Here is a 15896-nt window from a genome sequence, read left to right on the forward strand (position 1 = left end):
CTTCCAAATGAATGTGCAATGATCAGTTAATCATTTAATTGCAGATCAAATCAGCCCTCATTAATATGAATCAGTCGTCTTGAATGAAATGCTTCCAGATGTTGTGACACTGAGCAGCAGAGAGTTCCTGCTGTTGGCTGTCTGAGGGAGGATTCTTCTCCTCATCGCCCTTCACTCTCCACTAGAAAAATGGTCCTGCGAACATGTTTGAATGTCTCCATGGCTTTAATTCTGAAACTTACTTGCAGACACTTTGGTTCAATCCTATTCAAATTATGAATAATATCCTTCTGAAGTAACACCTAACATGTTAATTATTATATTGTACTATTACACTTGTGATGAGTATCATAATTGTGGAGAATATTATGTTAATGTCAGTGTGCTTCTCAGTGAATTTTTTTTTTGCAGCGGACGCTTCCTCTCTCTCTCTATTTGATATACACACGCACGCGCATACACAGAGAGAGAGAGAGAGAGAGAGAGAGAGAGAGAGAGAGAGAGAGAGAGAGAGAGAGAGAGAGAGAGAGACAGAGAGAGAGAGAGAGAGAGAGAGAGAGAGAGAGAGAGAGAGAGAGAGAGAGAGAGAGAGAGAGAGAGAGTTTCTGTGTGTCTCCTGCTCGAGCTCAAGGACTGAAGGACACGGTAAAGCGCAGGAGATAAGCGGCTTTAATTGGCTAATTTGGCCCCATTGGCCTTTCGCAGTCTGCAGCCACCCTGACCGGAGCTGAGAGCAGCTGCAGCCCGACACACTCTCCGCTGTCTGACCGCACACACACTGCAACTCCATTATACCTTTCTCTGGGAGCTTCTCACTGAGGACGCATGGATTATCTCTGCAGCCCTTTGGTGGTCTGAGCATCTTAATTCGCCTGTGATCCAAAGTCTTTTTCCCAAGACACATAATGCTCTTTTTAAAGAAAACAGACGGGACTTTCTGACAATCCTTTTGATTACTATGTGTAGACGTTGTTACTGTATGTTTCACTTTGCAAACAAGACCCAACTCCACCTGCTTCCATTCTGTTTTACGCGGAGTGTTTATGCGTAAAGTGCGCACCGGAGCGCTCTGGATCAGCAGGCTGAAGTCCGGTGTAAGTCCCCGTGACGCCACGATGAGACCACTGTGCGGGGACCAGTGTCCAGCTCGGCATTCATGAGAGCCGGGGGGCCGGGGTGCTGTGGCTCGGACCGGGACGGAGCGGAGGAGCCGGGCCAGAGATGGAGGCCAATCTGAGTGTGGCGGCGGAGGTGGAGGTGGAGGCGGCGGCCCCGGGGGCTGCCACGGCGATGAGGTACAACCTGCCGGCCCTGTTGTTCGGGGTGCTGCTGATCGTGGTGATCATCTGCGGGAACCTGCTGGTGTGTCTCAGCGTGTTCACGGAGAAGGCGCTGAAGACCACCACCAACTACTTCATCGTCAGTCTGGCCGTGGCGGATCTGATGCTGGCTGTGATGGTGCTGCCGCTCTTCGTCTTCTCAGAGGTGAGTTTATCTGTGAGCGTCAGATGTGACGGACAGGTCAGTGATCTCAGGTGACAGGCACAATGTGCACCTGCAGCTCCAGGGGCTCCCGGGAGGTCTTAGGGGCCACACAGCTGCTTGGCACAGGACAACTCAACTTTTCCCTTTAAGTTCAGTTTCAGGAGCTTAGTCCCTTCAGGTGACTTTCAATTTAATAAAAATAACCCTTCAAATAACATTGATTAATCATCATTTACAGCAAGAGCCTGAATTAAACGGGTTACAAGAAGTCCCATAATTTGGGTTTTGTTTGAAAAAGCCAAAACCAACCAGCATTGATTTAATTATGACTTATTATCATTTTAAGGTGTAATCAATCTCTGTAATCTATGAAGGGATATCATTTTTATTTCTGATCTCTATCCTTATAATAATCAAGAGACGTGATATCTGACTTTTCTCCTTCATTCATTTACACGATTTAATGTTTCTCTCTTAATCACCAACCTAATCTATTAATGAATGGATGATTTATAGTTCATTATAATATGTTAAGATGTTTTTCTGCTCGACGTAAGCGATAAACTGTAATTTCTCGCAATTTATAACTGACATATTAAATTACTGTGAGTAAAAGGTTGAAATCGCTGGTATAGCAATACATGTGTTCACTAACTTGCAGCATTGTTTTGGAGACATTTTCTGCTCCATTATACAAAATATTTAATCTTCAATTCATGTCAACACGCAATTATGATATTTATTTATAATTCTAATTCCTAAGACGTCATATTATCACTGAGTTACAGGCAAGCAAATAATCCGACATTTGTGTGTTGAGTTAATTCATAAACACTAGAATGACACAAGATGTAGAATTTACCTCTGAGTGCCTCTGCCGAGCCCCGACAGTTCACTTCAATCAATCTGCAAACACTAATATATCAGTTCTCTGAATGGGAATCATTCACTGGAAAACTGGTGGAAAAGTCCCAAATGTTAATTTTAAACAATGTGAAAAACTACCTGCCCCTTGTCTGTTTCTGCACCAACTCATTGGGTTCTTGGTTCCATCCTTCTGCCAAGTTTTGTGGATATTGGTTCAGTAGTTTTTGTGTAATCCTGTAAAACCAACCTTCAATCACACAGTGAGAATAAGAACATAACAAAAACCATGTGCAGCATTAGTTTTAATTTATCACATTTACTTTTACCCAAACAACAAATAGAACTGTAATTAAATGTAAAAAGCCTTTTGATGCCTGGAAAAGTGTCCGTATGATGAAATTCTGACTCCTGCTTAGTCACAGCAGAAACTGGTTTAAAGAAGTTGAGGTGACGCTGAGTCACAATCAAATGATGAAATTCAGCTCCACTTCCTCCTCAATGCACGATTTAAGACCTTTTGCAATAAGTAGATGATTTCACACACAGAGGAAAAGTAAGGAGGCTACTTCCTGAAGTTAATTATCGTGTCTTTAGTTTTGGATACATTACACCAGTCGCTAAAATCGTCCATCACAGAAAATTGACCTCGAAGGTGAAACAATGATGATCTGTGTTTTCTCCATGATCCAGATTGGAAATAGTCCCGCCCCCTAGTTACATTATTATTTTACTAAAAGTATAAGGGGCTCCCATATGTGAAGGACCACACAGTATGACCATTGTTTTTGATAATATAAATATATCCTCATAGAAGTTTTGATTGAGAATAAATGCTGGACATTAATAAGCATTTTAAATGGCATCAGTTTAGTTTAGTTTAAGTTAGTTTCGTTTAGTGTATTCCAAAACAATTTTACAAAACATAACAATACACTTGTAACAACAAATTTTATCTACCAAAGAAGTAAATCCTATTTGACCTGTCTCTTTCATTTAAACAACATGATACATATACAGATGACCATACCTTTTTATTTCCTTTCTTGTCACAAGTCACATAACAATTCAATTATTTATGAATCAACAGCCAACATCATAACATAAATATTTCTCAATCAGTTCATACCATGTCATAATTACTTATTCATACATTTTCTTTAATTGAAAAGCTTTTGAGCAGCAAATCATTGTTTCACTCCATAGTTTAGGAATATAGGACTAGAAGGTGAATAATCCTTGTGCGTTGGAAGGCCTTCTGCACAATTTAATACTGCAGGTGGAAATTAAGAATTTTTTAATTTATACTTTCTTCTATGATCCTCGTCATTTAATGATATTGTAAACAAATGGTCCGTATTTAGATATATGTATAAAGAGACATTTATACACTCACATTCATCCATTGGATCTGTGTACAGCACTCTCTGGCACAGGAGCACTTTGGGATGTAGTGTGTACATCTTCTGGGGTAAACTGTGATCGAACCAACGGTCTGATTCGTAGATAACTCGCTCAGTTCCTGAGCCACAGCCGCTCCACCAAGTCTTTAGTTTTTTAATAAGTTAATAACACAAAAGGTTGTTGTTGTTTTTTCATTTGCAATCTGGGCAAACCTCTTGCAGTCCATACAGTCCTCAGCGGGGGACTTAATGACTCCAGGTTGGGAAACACGGAGTTAAAGGATCAATTTGTGCTTAACAGCATAAACCTCGGTCACACTTTCAGACTGTAGAAACAGAGTGTATATGTTCAGTTGTCATGAATAATTTTGCTCGACAGTTGAGATTAACAGTTCACTGCTGACCTTGGAAACAACAGCAAATGCAGCCATCTCAATCAGGGTCCATTGATTCTTTTGTTCCGGAGGTTTTAACTTTGTGTCACAGTCTTCATCATCAGTCGGATGCAGTTGGTCTGAAGGTCAAGACTAACATTGAAAATCACCACGCAGAGGACAGGTCCTCCTCACAAAAACAGCACATTTGAACTAAAGCTATGTGCTCAAAAGCTCCAGCACAAGTTAGAAAGTGGACCTTGGGTGCCCAAACCAATTAACCGGTTGAAAAATTATATAAAACACAAAGAACAAGATATTTACATCTCATCTACAGTTTGAGGAGTTTTTATTGGGTAACGTTACACACCATTATAATGTATACCGTAACACTCGTAATGCATACAATTTTCAGTTATGTTTTCAGTTATTGTTGACTTTTGCACAATTTTGTCGAGATTGTAAAATAAATTCTAGCCCTTACAGAGTGCAGACATCCCAATTACGGCACCTTAATGTGGTTAACTGATACATTAATCTGTGACCTGATGAATTCATTATGTGAGTGAGATGATGTTCCTGCAGATTTCCTGTGGAACAGTGATGGTATCAGGGTGCTAGTGTTGGCAGCAGCAGTAATACAGAGAGTATGGGGAAAGCTGTGTATCTCTCTTTCTAAATGAAGGTGTTTGGTTTTCAAATGGTCAGATTGATATTTGAGTTTAACAGTGTGGTTCTAAAAGAGAGGATTCATTCAATTCCTTTTCTGATTAGAGAATTATCTGATTAGAGATTTTGACACGAAAATCGTGTTGGCTAAGTTAGCATCATTTAGCATTAGGTTACCCTTACAACATAGCAATCACAATTTCTCTTTTTAACAAGCTGTGTTATTTTAGAGATGAGAAAAATGTTCAAAGGTGAAAATCACTGCAACAAGGATAAACTGTTACTTAATTCTTAAAATAATTATTTACACAGTCTTTTAACTTTGCCTTATTTTGTTTACTAATATTTCCTTTGAATCAAATGTATAATAGTCACGATTAATCACATAGTGGGTTGGCATGGTTCCAAGTCTAAAAAAAAAACTTTGTTAAGTTGTATATTTGGTTATTGTTATAAATGCATTTTATGTGCATGTATGTACATTTTTCCAACATTAAAAAGTTGTTTTAATGTTTTTATTTCCTGCATAGTTTTTTTAAGCTGTTTATGTATTTATATTTTGCACATTTGCATAATCAAGGTTCAATTCGATTTAAGTATTATTATGTGATTTATGGGTTGTTTTTTCCTCATAGATGTCAATTACTAAATTCATCCATCAATTTATTATCGAAGTCCTGCAGGGGTACAACATTTTAAATTCAGTGAACTGTTCCTTTGTCCATCAGCTCTGAACTTCAGCTGACCTCCTCTTCAAGCCCCGCCCATTCATGTGATGTCACTCAGCCGTCAAACTAAAAGATGTCACATTAAATATCATTGAACATCATTTGCTCAGAACAGCTGAATCCTTCACGCCACCTCTTTTTCTTTTTTCTTTCATTTTGTAAAATATTTTTTTTGTTTAGCTCAGTGGATTCAGACATATTTTTTTCCAGGGATCACAATCAACTGACAAACACTTATCTTGATGAAAACCAGCCAGTCTTTGTCTCTGAGGTCACAGAACAACAGCGTGTGCATTCCTCCTTTGGTCGCCTCTCGTCCAGGAGCTACATGTCCGCCAAGGGGCCCCTTAGCCACAATAGATGTAGGACAACAATAAAATGATGCATTAACATGGTTTGTTTTAACTTTAGTCTAATTAATGCATTGTTCCTGCCATTTCCCCCTCACAGCTGATCTTTGTGTGCTCTGACGTCTGTTTTAATTTTTGTCATCAACAAGCAGTTGACCACAAAAACTAAAGAAATTAAAACATAAAAGCTCAGCTCACTATGTTTCACCCTCAACCAGCAACACTGTTTAATACTAATAATACTAATACATCAATAATAATAGTATTGTTTAATACTAATAATACTAATACATCAATACTAATAGTTCAATAAAACACTATAAGGATATGACACTTACAGCCATCTTTCTGCAATATGAGTCCCTTTGCTTTTGGTACCATCAGTTTTTTCAAAGTAGTTTTGTGGTGCTTCTGCTGCTACTTTTACTTAAGTAATTGAAGCACTCTCCCTAGTTTGAGGTGTTTCGAAAGAAACTAGCTACAATATAAAAAAACTCTGCCACCACATTCCAGAAGAAAATATTGTACTTTTTACTCCACTGTATTTGTCTGTAAGCTGTAGTTAATAGTTTGTCTGCAGATTACTTTTCCATGTAAAAACATTCTAAGCAATTTTTTTTTTTTTTTTACAAAAACACATTAGCATCATGTCATATCTCCCAAGTTTCGGATAAATAACTGTTCAAGGTAAAAAGAGGTATTAAAGGATCATTGTACATGTACATGAAGTATACTGTGACAACCTTTTCATATTTATTCTAGCATCTGCACTCTGCATCATTGCACTATTTCTCCATGCTATTGTCATTTATGTTGTGTCTTTTTTTGATATATATATATTAAGCTGATTCTGATTGTGTAAGACTGTGGTCACCAGCCTTTTCGAGCCCAAGATCACTTTTTAATTCCAAACTTAAGCCGAGATTTACCATTACATTGCATTTCATATAGGTGACACTTTTATCCAAAGCGACTTACAATACGTGCATGTAGTCGGAAGAGGTGTGTACTTTCTGTCCTGATGTCAATGTGAAGCTCATTCCACCATTTAGGAGCCAGGACAGCAAACAGTTGTGATTTTGTTAATATCTTCCAAAAAACCCACTTAGGAGGGTCATACTTATTATTCTTAGAAATTTCTGTTAAAGGATGAATGTACAAGAAATAAATATTCACAAAGAAAGGCAGTTGTGCAAATTGTTCTATTCAATGCTCAATATTCAAATTAATATCAATTCATATTTACAATGCAAAATATGTAGCTTCTCAGTTACACAACATGTTCTGCACTGCAGCACAATGTTTTAAATATAATATAGGCTTTGATTTGAATATGGCCACAAATATGATTATTTCCTTGAATGAAAAAGTCCCTTTTCATCAAATAAATACCAGTACTAAACAGTATGAAGCCGTGCATCTTCTGCTCCAGCAAATATTTCACCATATAAAAAACCCTTTTTAAACAAGGGAATGGATTCCATCAACAGAAACGCGCTTTTATTTTGAAAAGGCATACAGACAGTGTTGCAACCATTTGTTTGTGACATAAATTCATCAGATAAACATTAAAGATCAGGTGAAAGATAATTGTCTGTGTTTATTCTGCTGTGAACCACAATGTTTATCTGTCTATGACACAAATGTATTTACAACACTTTCTAATCCGTTTCAGAGTAAACCACTCCAGCGTTTCACTTACGGGAATACACTCATTTCTTCTAACAGGGCTTTGATTGTTATGGACAGACCGAAAGATGTGCACCGCCATACCATAGAGTCCTGGTATTGACTTTAGTACATGAACCAACTTGTTCTTGGAGGAAATGCAGGAGATAACCTTGCAGCTCCGCCGCCAGTAGCGGACACACTGACAGCTGAATTAAGCTGATCTGTGGCGCGACGACAGCCAGTCAGTCCAGAGAGTTCGGGATCGACAGTGAAGACTGCGAGATCGACTGGTAGATCGCAATCGACGGGTTGCCGACCACTGGTGTAAGATAATGGTGAAAGGGATCTACTGGCAGAAATTGAATATAGAATAATCCTAGTGATTTTTTCATGAGTGTGTTTCATCTTAATTTAACAAATAGTTTTCTTTTCTTTACCGTAGAATGGGCCCTTTATATTTAAAACTTTATATTTACATCCGGGGGGTCCTCTCTACAGAGGCCGCCATGTTTTTTACAGTAGACGAAACTGGACAAACTACACATCTTTGAGTTTTTATGACAACGGAGGGTGAGGTGAGGGATATTCAGCTGCAACATAAAACTTCACCATTAGTTGTCACTAAATTCTCCACACTGACCCTTTAACATGCCCCTACCCATAAGCTGTTATTCCAGTTTAATGGAGCTTTAAAACTAGTGTTGGTAATCCTGCAAAAGCTAGAAAGAGCGGGCTACACTTTGAAAAAATGCAACTGATTCTTCCCAGCCCCTCCAATCAGCCCTCTTGTCAAAGCTACATGAACGTGCACTGACTGATAGCTGATAGAAGACAACTTCTCCGTGACTTGATCCCTAACCTCTGGCTGTCGCTCTGTTTCAGTGGTGTATGTCTCTTGGGCTTGTGCAGACTGCGGTTATGTGCAAAGAGAGCTCGAGCAGGGTGTGCTCAGGCAGACGGGTCAGTTAGAGACAGACAGCGACAACAATAATTCGTGGTGTTTATTACAGTCCTGCGAGGGCCACAGACATCAGTGTTTTTCTTTCATCTTTTTAGATGACCATTTATTTATGGTGATCGTTATTTAAGGATTTCCTCAAACCATATGAAAAGTATTTCAAAAACAACTTACCAACCCACCTTTGAATATATAGCTTCTCATTTTTACTGTGTTGTGTATTGATGATAAAATACAGAAATATTATTATCAAAATGTAGTAAACATTCTGCCCCTGACGTATTATTCTATGTGACATACATTTTTACCCCCGTCCATTTGTTTGTTTGTATGTGAGCAAGATTACACTAAAACAACTGAACAAATTACCATTAGAGGATCTAGGGGGGTCAGTGAAGGGAAGGTCCTAATTTAGGTGTGGATCCGGCTCAAAGGAAAGATCTAGGAATTTTCTTTTCACTTTTTGTCACCATTTTCAGTGAACTGATGAGTGTGTGTAATTTGAGTGTGTGTAATTTGGGGCAGCTTGATTGACTTTAAGGAGACAGTTGGGCTGTGGTTGAGGTTTTACACTCTTCTGAGTGCCATTCTAGTTAATAATGATGCTTTGTTACTGCAGCTATAATTATAGCTGCTTGAGATGGAGCTGGTTATAACTACTTTAAGTGCAGATAATTCACTAAGTGCTTCCCAACCTAATGGCCTGGGCCCTGCAAATGGTCACCAGATAAATATGGGGCTTTGTCAGGTGATAAATGGGAGAAGAAAGTTCTTCTGTGCAAAACTAAAAAAAAACACACTGTTTTTGTGCAATATTACATTACATTACATGACTGAGTCAGTGAGTGACCACACTGGATGTGTCTGTGTGTCTCAGTTTCAGGACGGCGTGTGGACCCTCGGCACAACGGTCTGTGATGGTCTAATGACCATGGACGTGATGCTGTGCACTGCCTCCATCTTCAACCTCTGCGCAATCAGCGTCGACAGGTCAGTGCGCAGCTGTACACACAACAGATAAACAAATGAACATTATTATTATTATTATTATTATTATTATTATTATTATTATTACTTTAGAGGAAGTAGGTTGTCGTGCTGCTGAAGTGTATTGGACAATAGAAAGAGCTGTTTCTAATATTTTGTCCACTCCATAACCATAAAAAAGAAAGGCTAAATAATATAGAGTGTGTAAATAGCAGGAATCTTCAATGAACATAGATCATCTGTAAAGAAATATTTCACAGGAAACGTGAAAGTATGTACCTAGTGGTGGCAGGTCAGAAGATGTTCAGAGTCATTAGGGGCAGGTCAAACTTCAGCTGTAACTCATCGACTCTGTGTCAAAGCCAGAGCCTTAATCTGCCTCAGGTCAGGGTCAACCAGGAACAACCACCTGATTAAGCAAGCCAGAGCCATGAGCGTTCTGTCAGGCACGCTGAGGACGCCTCAGTGAGGGCTTCAGATCTCCACCTGAAGTTCACTCTGATGTGGAAATATGACAATGACCTTTTGTCTGTTTCCCGTAAAAGCTCCAAAAGAAGACAAATCAGAGCAGACAGAACAATTCAATGCCCCACATGAAGGATGTGCCCGCAGTGATGAACCACCAGCTTTGCTCTGCGCTCATTAGTTTGACTCAATGAGATTATGTGAACCTTCGGCTGATGTTGAAGAATGAAACTCTGTGCTGAAAATCCAGGCAGCTCCTCAAACCCCATGTCCCAACTCTAGGAAATATGATTACATCAGAGAGCAATGGGGGCAGTGAAGCTAACATGGACTGATGGTGATGATCTGAAGCTTTTTGAGGCAGTTAGAGATTTAACTGGATGGCAGACTCTGAATTATTCAACAGACTGAGCAGAAACCGATCCTGAGGGTGTGCAGGGTCCATGTGCTGCTGGTGTCCACAAGCGAAAAGTGGAAATCGTGTGGTATCTCTGGAGGTTTGATGGTTTTTACAGCAAACAGACTGATGACCTGCTATCATTCATAGACAGATTCATGAAGAGGAACAGGGGCCAGAGGGTTCAGGGGGCCCCTCAGCCAGAGCTTCTTAATAAAGTTGCTGTGTATTTCTTGCGTGTATTGTTGCTTATCTTAATCTTTTGAAGAAATCGTGTGACATTAATAAAATCACATTGTTCGCTTAAGTAGAAGGGTCAGTGAGCTATCTCTATGGAGGACCATACATGACTTAAGTATAAATAAATAAATACAGAAATAAATAAATAAATACAGAAATAAATACAGAAATACAGAAATAAAAAAGGAAATAAATTAATTAATACAGAAATAAATAAATAAATACGTTAATAACAACAGAAATGTCTAAATAAATGTCTTAAATATATTTGCACATTTATTTATTCCCTGATTTATATTTTTCACGTTTTCAATCACCTTATGCTAATGAGAAAGGCGGGCCTAACCGCAGTCTAATTTCCGCCTGCGCCCTTATGTCTCAAACCTACTAGCCTTAGCTTTATATTTAATGTACAGATATGAGAGTTGTATTCATGTTCTCCAGTACGGAAGAAGTATTCAGATTCTTTACTCAGCCCTACATGTGACCGCAGGGTCTGTACACATCCAATCACACCAGTTGTTCCCAAACTAGGGGGGTGCAGAAAAGGAAACTCAACATTTCCACAGCAGACATTTTCACCCTTCTGTCACAGGTGGAACTGATAACATTTGAATGGTCCACTGCAATTATTACTGGAAGTTATTATATTATTATTATTAGTTCCACCTTTGACTCTCCAAGTCAACATGACGGCTGACAAGAAAATAAATAATTGGTCTGTGAATGCGATTCATTTGGGAACAATAAAGAAACGAGAGTGCTCTGATTCTGCCAACAGCCGTCAAGATTCAGATGAGGAAGCGGAAAATCAATTTCCTGCTCAATCTTTTAGGTTTGCAATTACTAAAATGATGGAGGAGGTGAACCGATTTTCATTGCATTTCTGTGTCTGATGTATAACTTGTCTTAATGCCCTTCTCTATTTAAATGTACTGAAAATGTATTGATATTTTAAGAATAATTATAAATGTGAAAAATATGATAAACATAACATGTAGAGTACTGCTACACACTGGAAGATGTAATTGATTTGATAAGACTGTAGAACGGAGCCGTAATGGATTAAATATGGATCATGTTTTTGCATTGTTAGATATATTTTCTTAAGCATGGAATTTTTTTTTTTAATCCCTATACTTTTTACTTTAGTTGGAGTATGAATCTAAGTGAATTGTATCTCATTCCTAACGTCCAAAAATAATGGAAGTGTATGTCCTGTAAATGCTCCTCTGTTTTGGTTGTGAGTTGGAAACAATTCATATAATAACAACTGTAAATAATTTCATAAAGAAACAATGGTTTGCAGCCAGTTGTCTGTTTAGTGATTAAAGGTAGGGTTGGTAATTTGTTTCTGAAACACTTTTAATATTATTTGCTGAAATCCTCTTCACGTCCTATTAACCATTAATAAAGTTGTCTGACAAAAAAAAGGTGGTGTCTGTGGCTCTACCGGGACTGTAATCAAGTACCTGCCTGCCTGCGTGCACACTGCCCGGGCTCTCACTGCGTATGACTTTGTAAGTCTTCAGGCTGAGAGACAAACACCACTGAAGCAGAGGTGATACTCAGAAGTTAGCAAGCGAGTCATAAAAAATTCAGCTTCTAGCTGTTGTCATTGAGTGCACGTTTATGTGTTTTGGGGGCGGAGCTGATGGTAGGGGGTGGGATGTATCAGTATCAGCCTCCTCTTGGTTGCTTTTCCAGGATAACCAACCCTAGCTTTAGGTTTTAAAGCATGCGAAGTGAAAAGGTTTATTCAGATTCTGAAGTCAATGAACAAAATTGTTTGAAGAAGGGGAAATAAAGAGAGAAGCAGAAAGAAAATAGAGAGATGCTACAGGTGCTAATGGTTAGCTCGCCATACAACTGGCCCTGCTCCCACTCTCCACCAATTTCTCACTGATGAGTGAATGTGTGTTTGTAGTGTGATATATAATGATACAGTGAACTATAATGAACATGCTAATGAAACAGAAATCAATGAATTATGAATAATAATATGGCAGTTCTCAGTTTGCTTAGTGATTAACGTCATTTATTTTTCTGCAGATTATTAAGTTGTTTGCGCTTGTTGCAGGTTCATCGCCGTTTCAATCCCTCTCATCTACAACAGGAAGCACGTGGACATGCGGCAGACGGTGCTGCTGTCGGCCACCTGGATCCTGGCCCTTGCCGTGGCCTCACCTGTCATGTTCGGCATCAACAACGTGCCTGGTCGCGATTCCAGTGAATGTAAACTAGAAAATGACGACTATGTCCTCTACTCGTCTGTGTGCTCCTTCTTCATCCCCTGTCCAATCATGGTGCTGCTGTACTTCGGCATGTTTCGTGGCCTGCGGCGCTGGGAGGAAGCGCGTAAGGCAAAGCTGAAGAACAGCATCCAGGCCTGTCGCAAGCTGACGGATGCCGCTACCTCTCTGCCGCCACTGGCCTCATTGCCACCGCCACTGCCACCCATCATAGAGCGGGAACTGACCGATACTCCAGATGAACCATCCACCTTCCCGTCAGCAGAACAGCCTTTCAACTTGTCAGAGTACAAAGACGGCCCTGTGCCGACGGTCAGCTTCGCAGATATCAGGTTCAAACCTGACCCTCAAAAGAGAAATAGGGCCAAGATCAACAACCGGGAGAGGAAGGCCATGAAGGTGCTTCCTGTCGTAGTGGGTGAGTTCACCTCCCATTCCAAAGCATCTGTGCTATCAAAAACCATCTACCACACAAGAGTGTAAAAGGAACTGACCTATGGATTAAGCAATGTAATTCTACGACTTACCACAAGCCAAAGCTAAATTATCAATTAATTTCAAGCCACAAAGGACTGAAGATTTATGAAGAATCTAAATAGTGTAAAAGGATCACAACTCCACCAATGGTTTTGATAAAAACTTTTTTATGAAACTGGTTTACTTTCAGACATGCACTTAGCATATTTTCCAGAACTTTGCCTGCCAGTGAGCCCAGGTAAGAATGCAGAAGGCAAATGTCCAGAAAATTCACAGCAAGAAAGTTTGTTTGTTGATGACAGATGCAAAACTGAAAAAAGTTGCAGACGAACTTGTCAATTTGGTCTGTTGTTTGATCGATTCTAGTGATCAATGTGTTGTAAACAAAAACACGTGATCTCTGCTGCAGAATTTATCCGTCATATCCTTCCTCCTGCATGCTCTACCCAGGCATGACCCCTTGCTTGAATGTTACGGGCATCTCCCTCTTGTGGTGAACGCATCTGACCCATACAATCTACTGCTGCATTCGTCATACATAGAAGACAAAAAGGAAAATGTCAAGACCAAGTTCAGGGCTGAAAATGATGTGTCAACAAGTTGTAATTTAAATAAATTCAAATGGTGAACATTTTGAGATCACATAAAACCCAGGTATTGTCTCTCTCCAGCAAAATGTGTCCATCTCATTACATAATTGTTCTTTGGACTTAAAGCTCTGCAGGAGTTTTGACATTTGAGATCAAGATAAAAATGACCCAAAGTCTCAACAGCAGCTTACGTATGTAGTAAGTCAGTCATGTGCTAGTACACAAACATTGGAAAGGGTTTCTCAGAGTTACAAAAATGTCATGCATCTGACCCACCCACCCACTGGGACACCTACATGAACAGTGCTATGAGTGACTGCACACCTCACCTCCACCTCTTGTGTCGGTTCCGACGCACAGACACTTCTGTTAGAAAAGGTTGGCCTATTAATAGCAGACAGTGTTGGTCCTAATAGATAGAAGTGCTTCCCCTTAGCGCACAGCAGCTAATCCTGTAGGTCCTTATCGGAAATCCAATTATTTTGTAAGGAGCTGGTCAGACACGATCCTCAGTGTGCAGTTACTTCTCATGAATCTCTCATAGGTTGTGGCCTAAGAGTAGGACCTAACCATCTAAATAAATTAACATAGCAAACAGGCCTGTTTTGATGGTGTTCATAGTATTCCAAAAAGAAAAAAAAGTCTGCCTTTTAGATTCAGATAAAATGTTTTCATATAAATGCGGGCTTGAAAAATCTGACAGCTCTGTCCATCTGCTGTCTGTGATTTAGACTCAACTACCTTAGACCAAGGCAAAGTAGGTCAGTTAGTTGAAGTGCCACATCCACAATGTTTGAGAGGTGTGTAGACTGTGCAGTTACGGGCAGGTATGTAAACTGGTAGACTGGTATGTCGATGAGGTTAGTAGTTTGAAAGATACAGTAGATGGATTGGTAAGTAAGAAAGTAAATAGGTAGGAAGTTAAAGCTTAGCTTTATTAGCTCTTTATTCAGCTGGCAACTGACTGAGTGGGTATGCTTTTAAGTCGGTTGGTTTGTAGGAAGGTATATAGGTAGTTCGGTAAGTACTGTAGGAAGGTAGTAGATAGGTGGATAAGCATTCAGGTTGGTTAGTTAGTAGGTCAGATGGTAGTTTGGTAAGTTAGTTGGTGAAGCTGTGGTTGCTGAGCTCATCTGACAATTTCTTTGTAACATGTGAGAATCATAGGCAGGTAAGTTTGTTGATTTGGTAGAAAGGTACAATAGATGGTAGATGGGTTCATCAGTGTGGTTGGGTTATAGGTTGGTTGGTTTCTGGGATGTTAATAATTAGGTTAATCACACATTAATAATTTCATTGGAAATCCGTAATTGTTCAGCTCAACATGAGAGACAGGATTTCTGTTCTTCTGATCCAGAAACCTCTGACCTTTTAAGATAGATATTTTTTCTTCTTCATGTGTTTGGGCTAAGATTGGCTAGACATGCGCCAAACCGATATCTGTACTTTACAATATCCTGACACATATGCCTCTGAGGAAGAAGAGAGGAAAAAGCCTGATCTCTGATTATTTTTCTCCTCCTGAAGGTGCCTTCCTGTTCTGCTGGACTCCCTTCTTTGTCCTCCACACGATGCGAGCTCGCTGTCAAGACTGCTACGTCCCACCAGGCCTGATGAGCGTGGTGACGTGGCTTGGCTACGTCAACAGCGCTCTCAACCCAGTAATTTACACCATCTTCAACACAGAGTTCAGGAACTTCTTCAAAAAGTTTCTGCACCGCTGCTGCTCCCAGATCTGAACCACTGCTGCTGCTGCATGGAATATTTTTAAATGCACAGCTGCTGCGAGAGACACTACTGACAGATGGTTTAGTGTGTAGAGTCTGTGTATGTCGCCATTGTTTCCTTCCTCTGTGAGGTTTTTATTTTTATACATGTGATGACAGCAAAGTTGGTTTGAGCTTTATGTTTCCTGAAAAGAAGCTTTAGTCCGAGAAACAAACTGTTCAGAGGATCAGAAACACATCTTCATAACCAACCATAACT

The 15896-nt window shown here is 39.7% G+C and overlaps 1 protein-coding gene across 1 annotated transcript; it reads left to right on the forward strand.

The window, feature by feature from the left end:
- Positions 1 to 1156: 1156 nt before the first annotated feature.
- LOC133009753 (D(4) dopamine receptor-like) lies at positions 1157 to 15649 on the forward strand. Its single transcript, XM_061077286.1, is given in 5 exon segments — positions 1157 to 1202; positions 1205 to 1485; positions 9380 to 9492; positions 12672 to 13261; positions 15438 to 15649. Coding segments are annotated over 5 exon segments (1242 nt in total).
- The last annotated feature ends 247 nt before the right edge of the window (positions 15650 to 15896 follow it).

The sequence above is a fragment of the Limanda limanda genome, chromosome 8 (genome assembly GCF_963576545.1).
Source record: "Limanda limanda chromosome 8, fLimLim1.1, whole genome shotgun sequence".
Taxonomy (NCBI): domain Eukaryota; kingdom Metazoa; phylum Chordata; class Actinopteri; order Pleuronectiformes; family Pleuronectidae; genus Limanda; species Limanda limanda.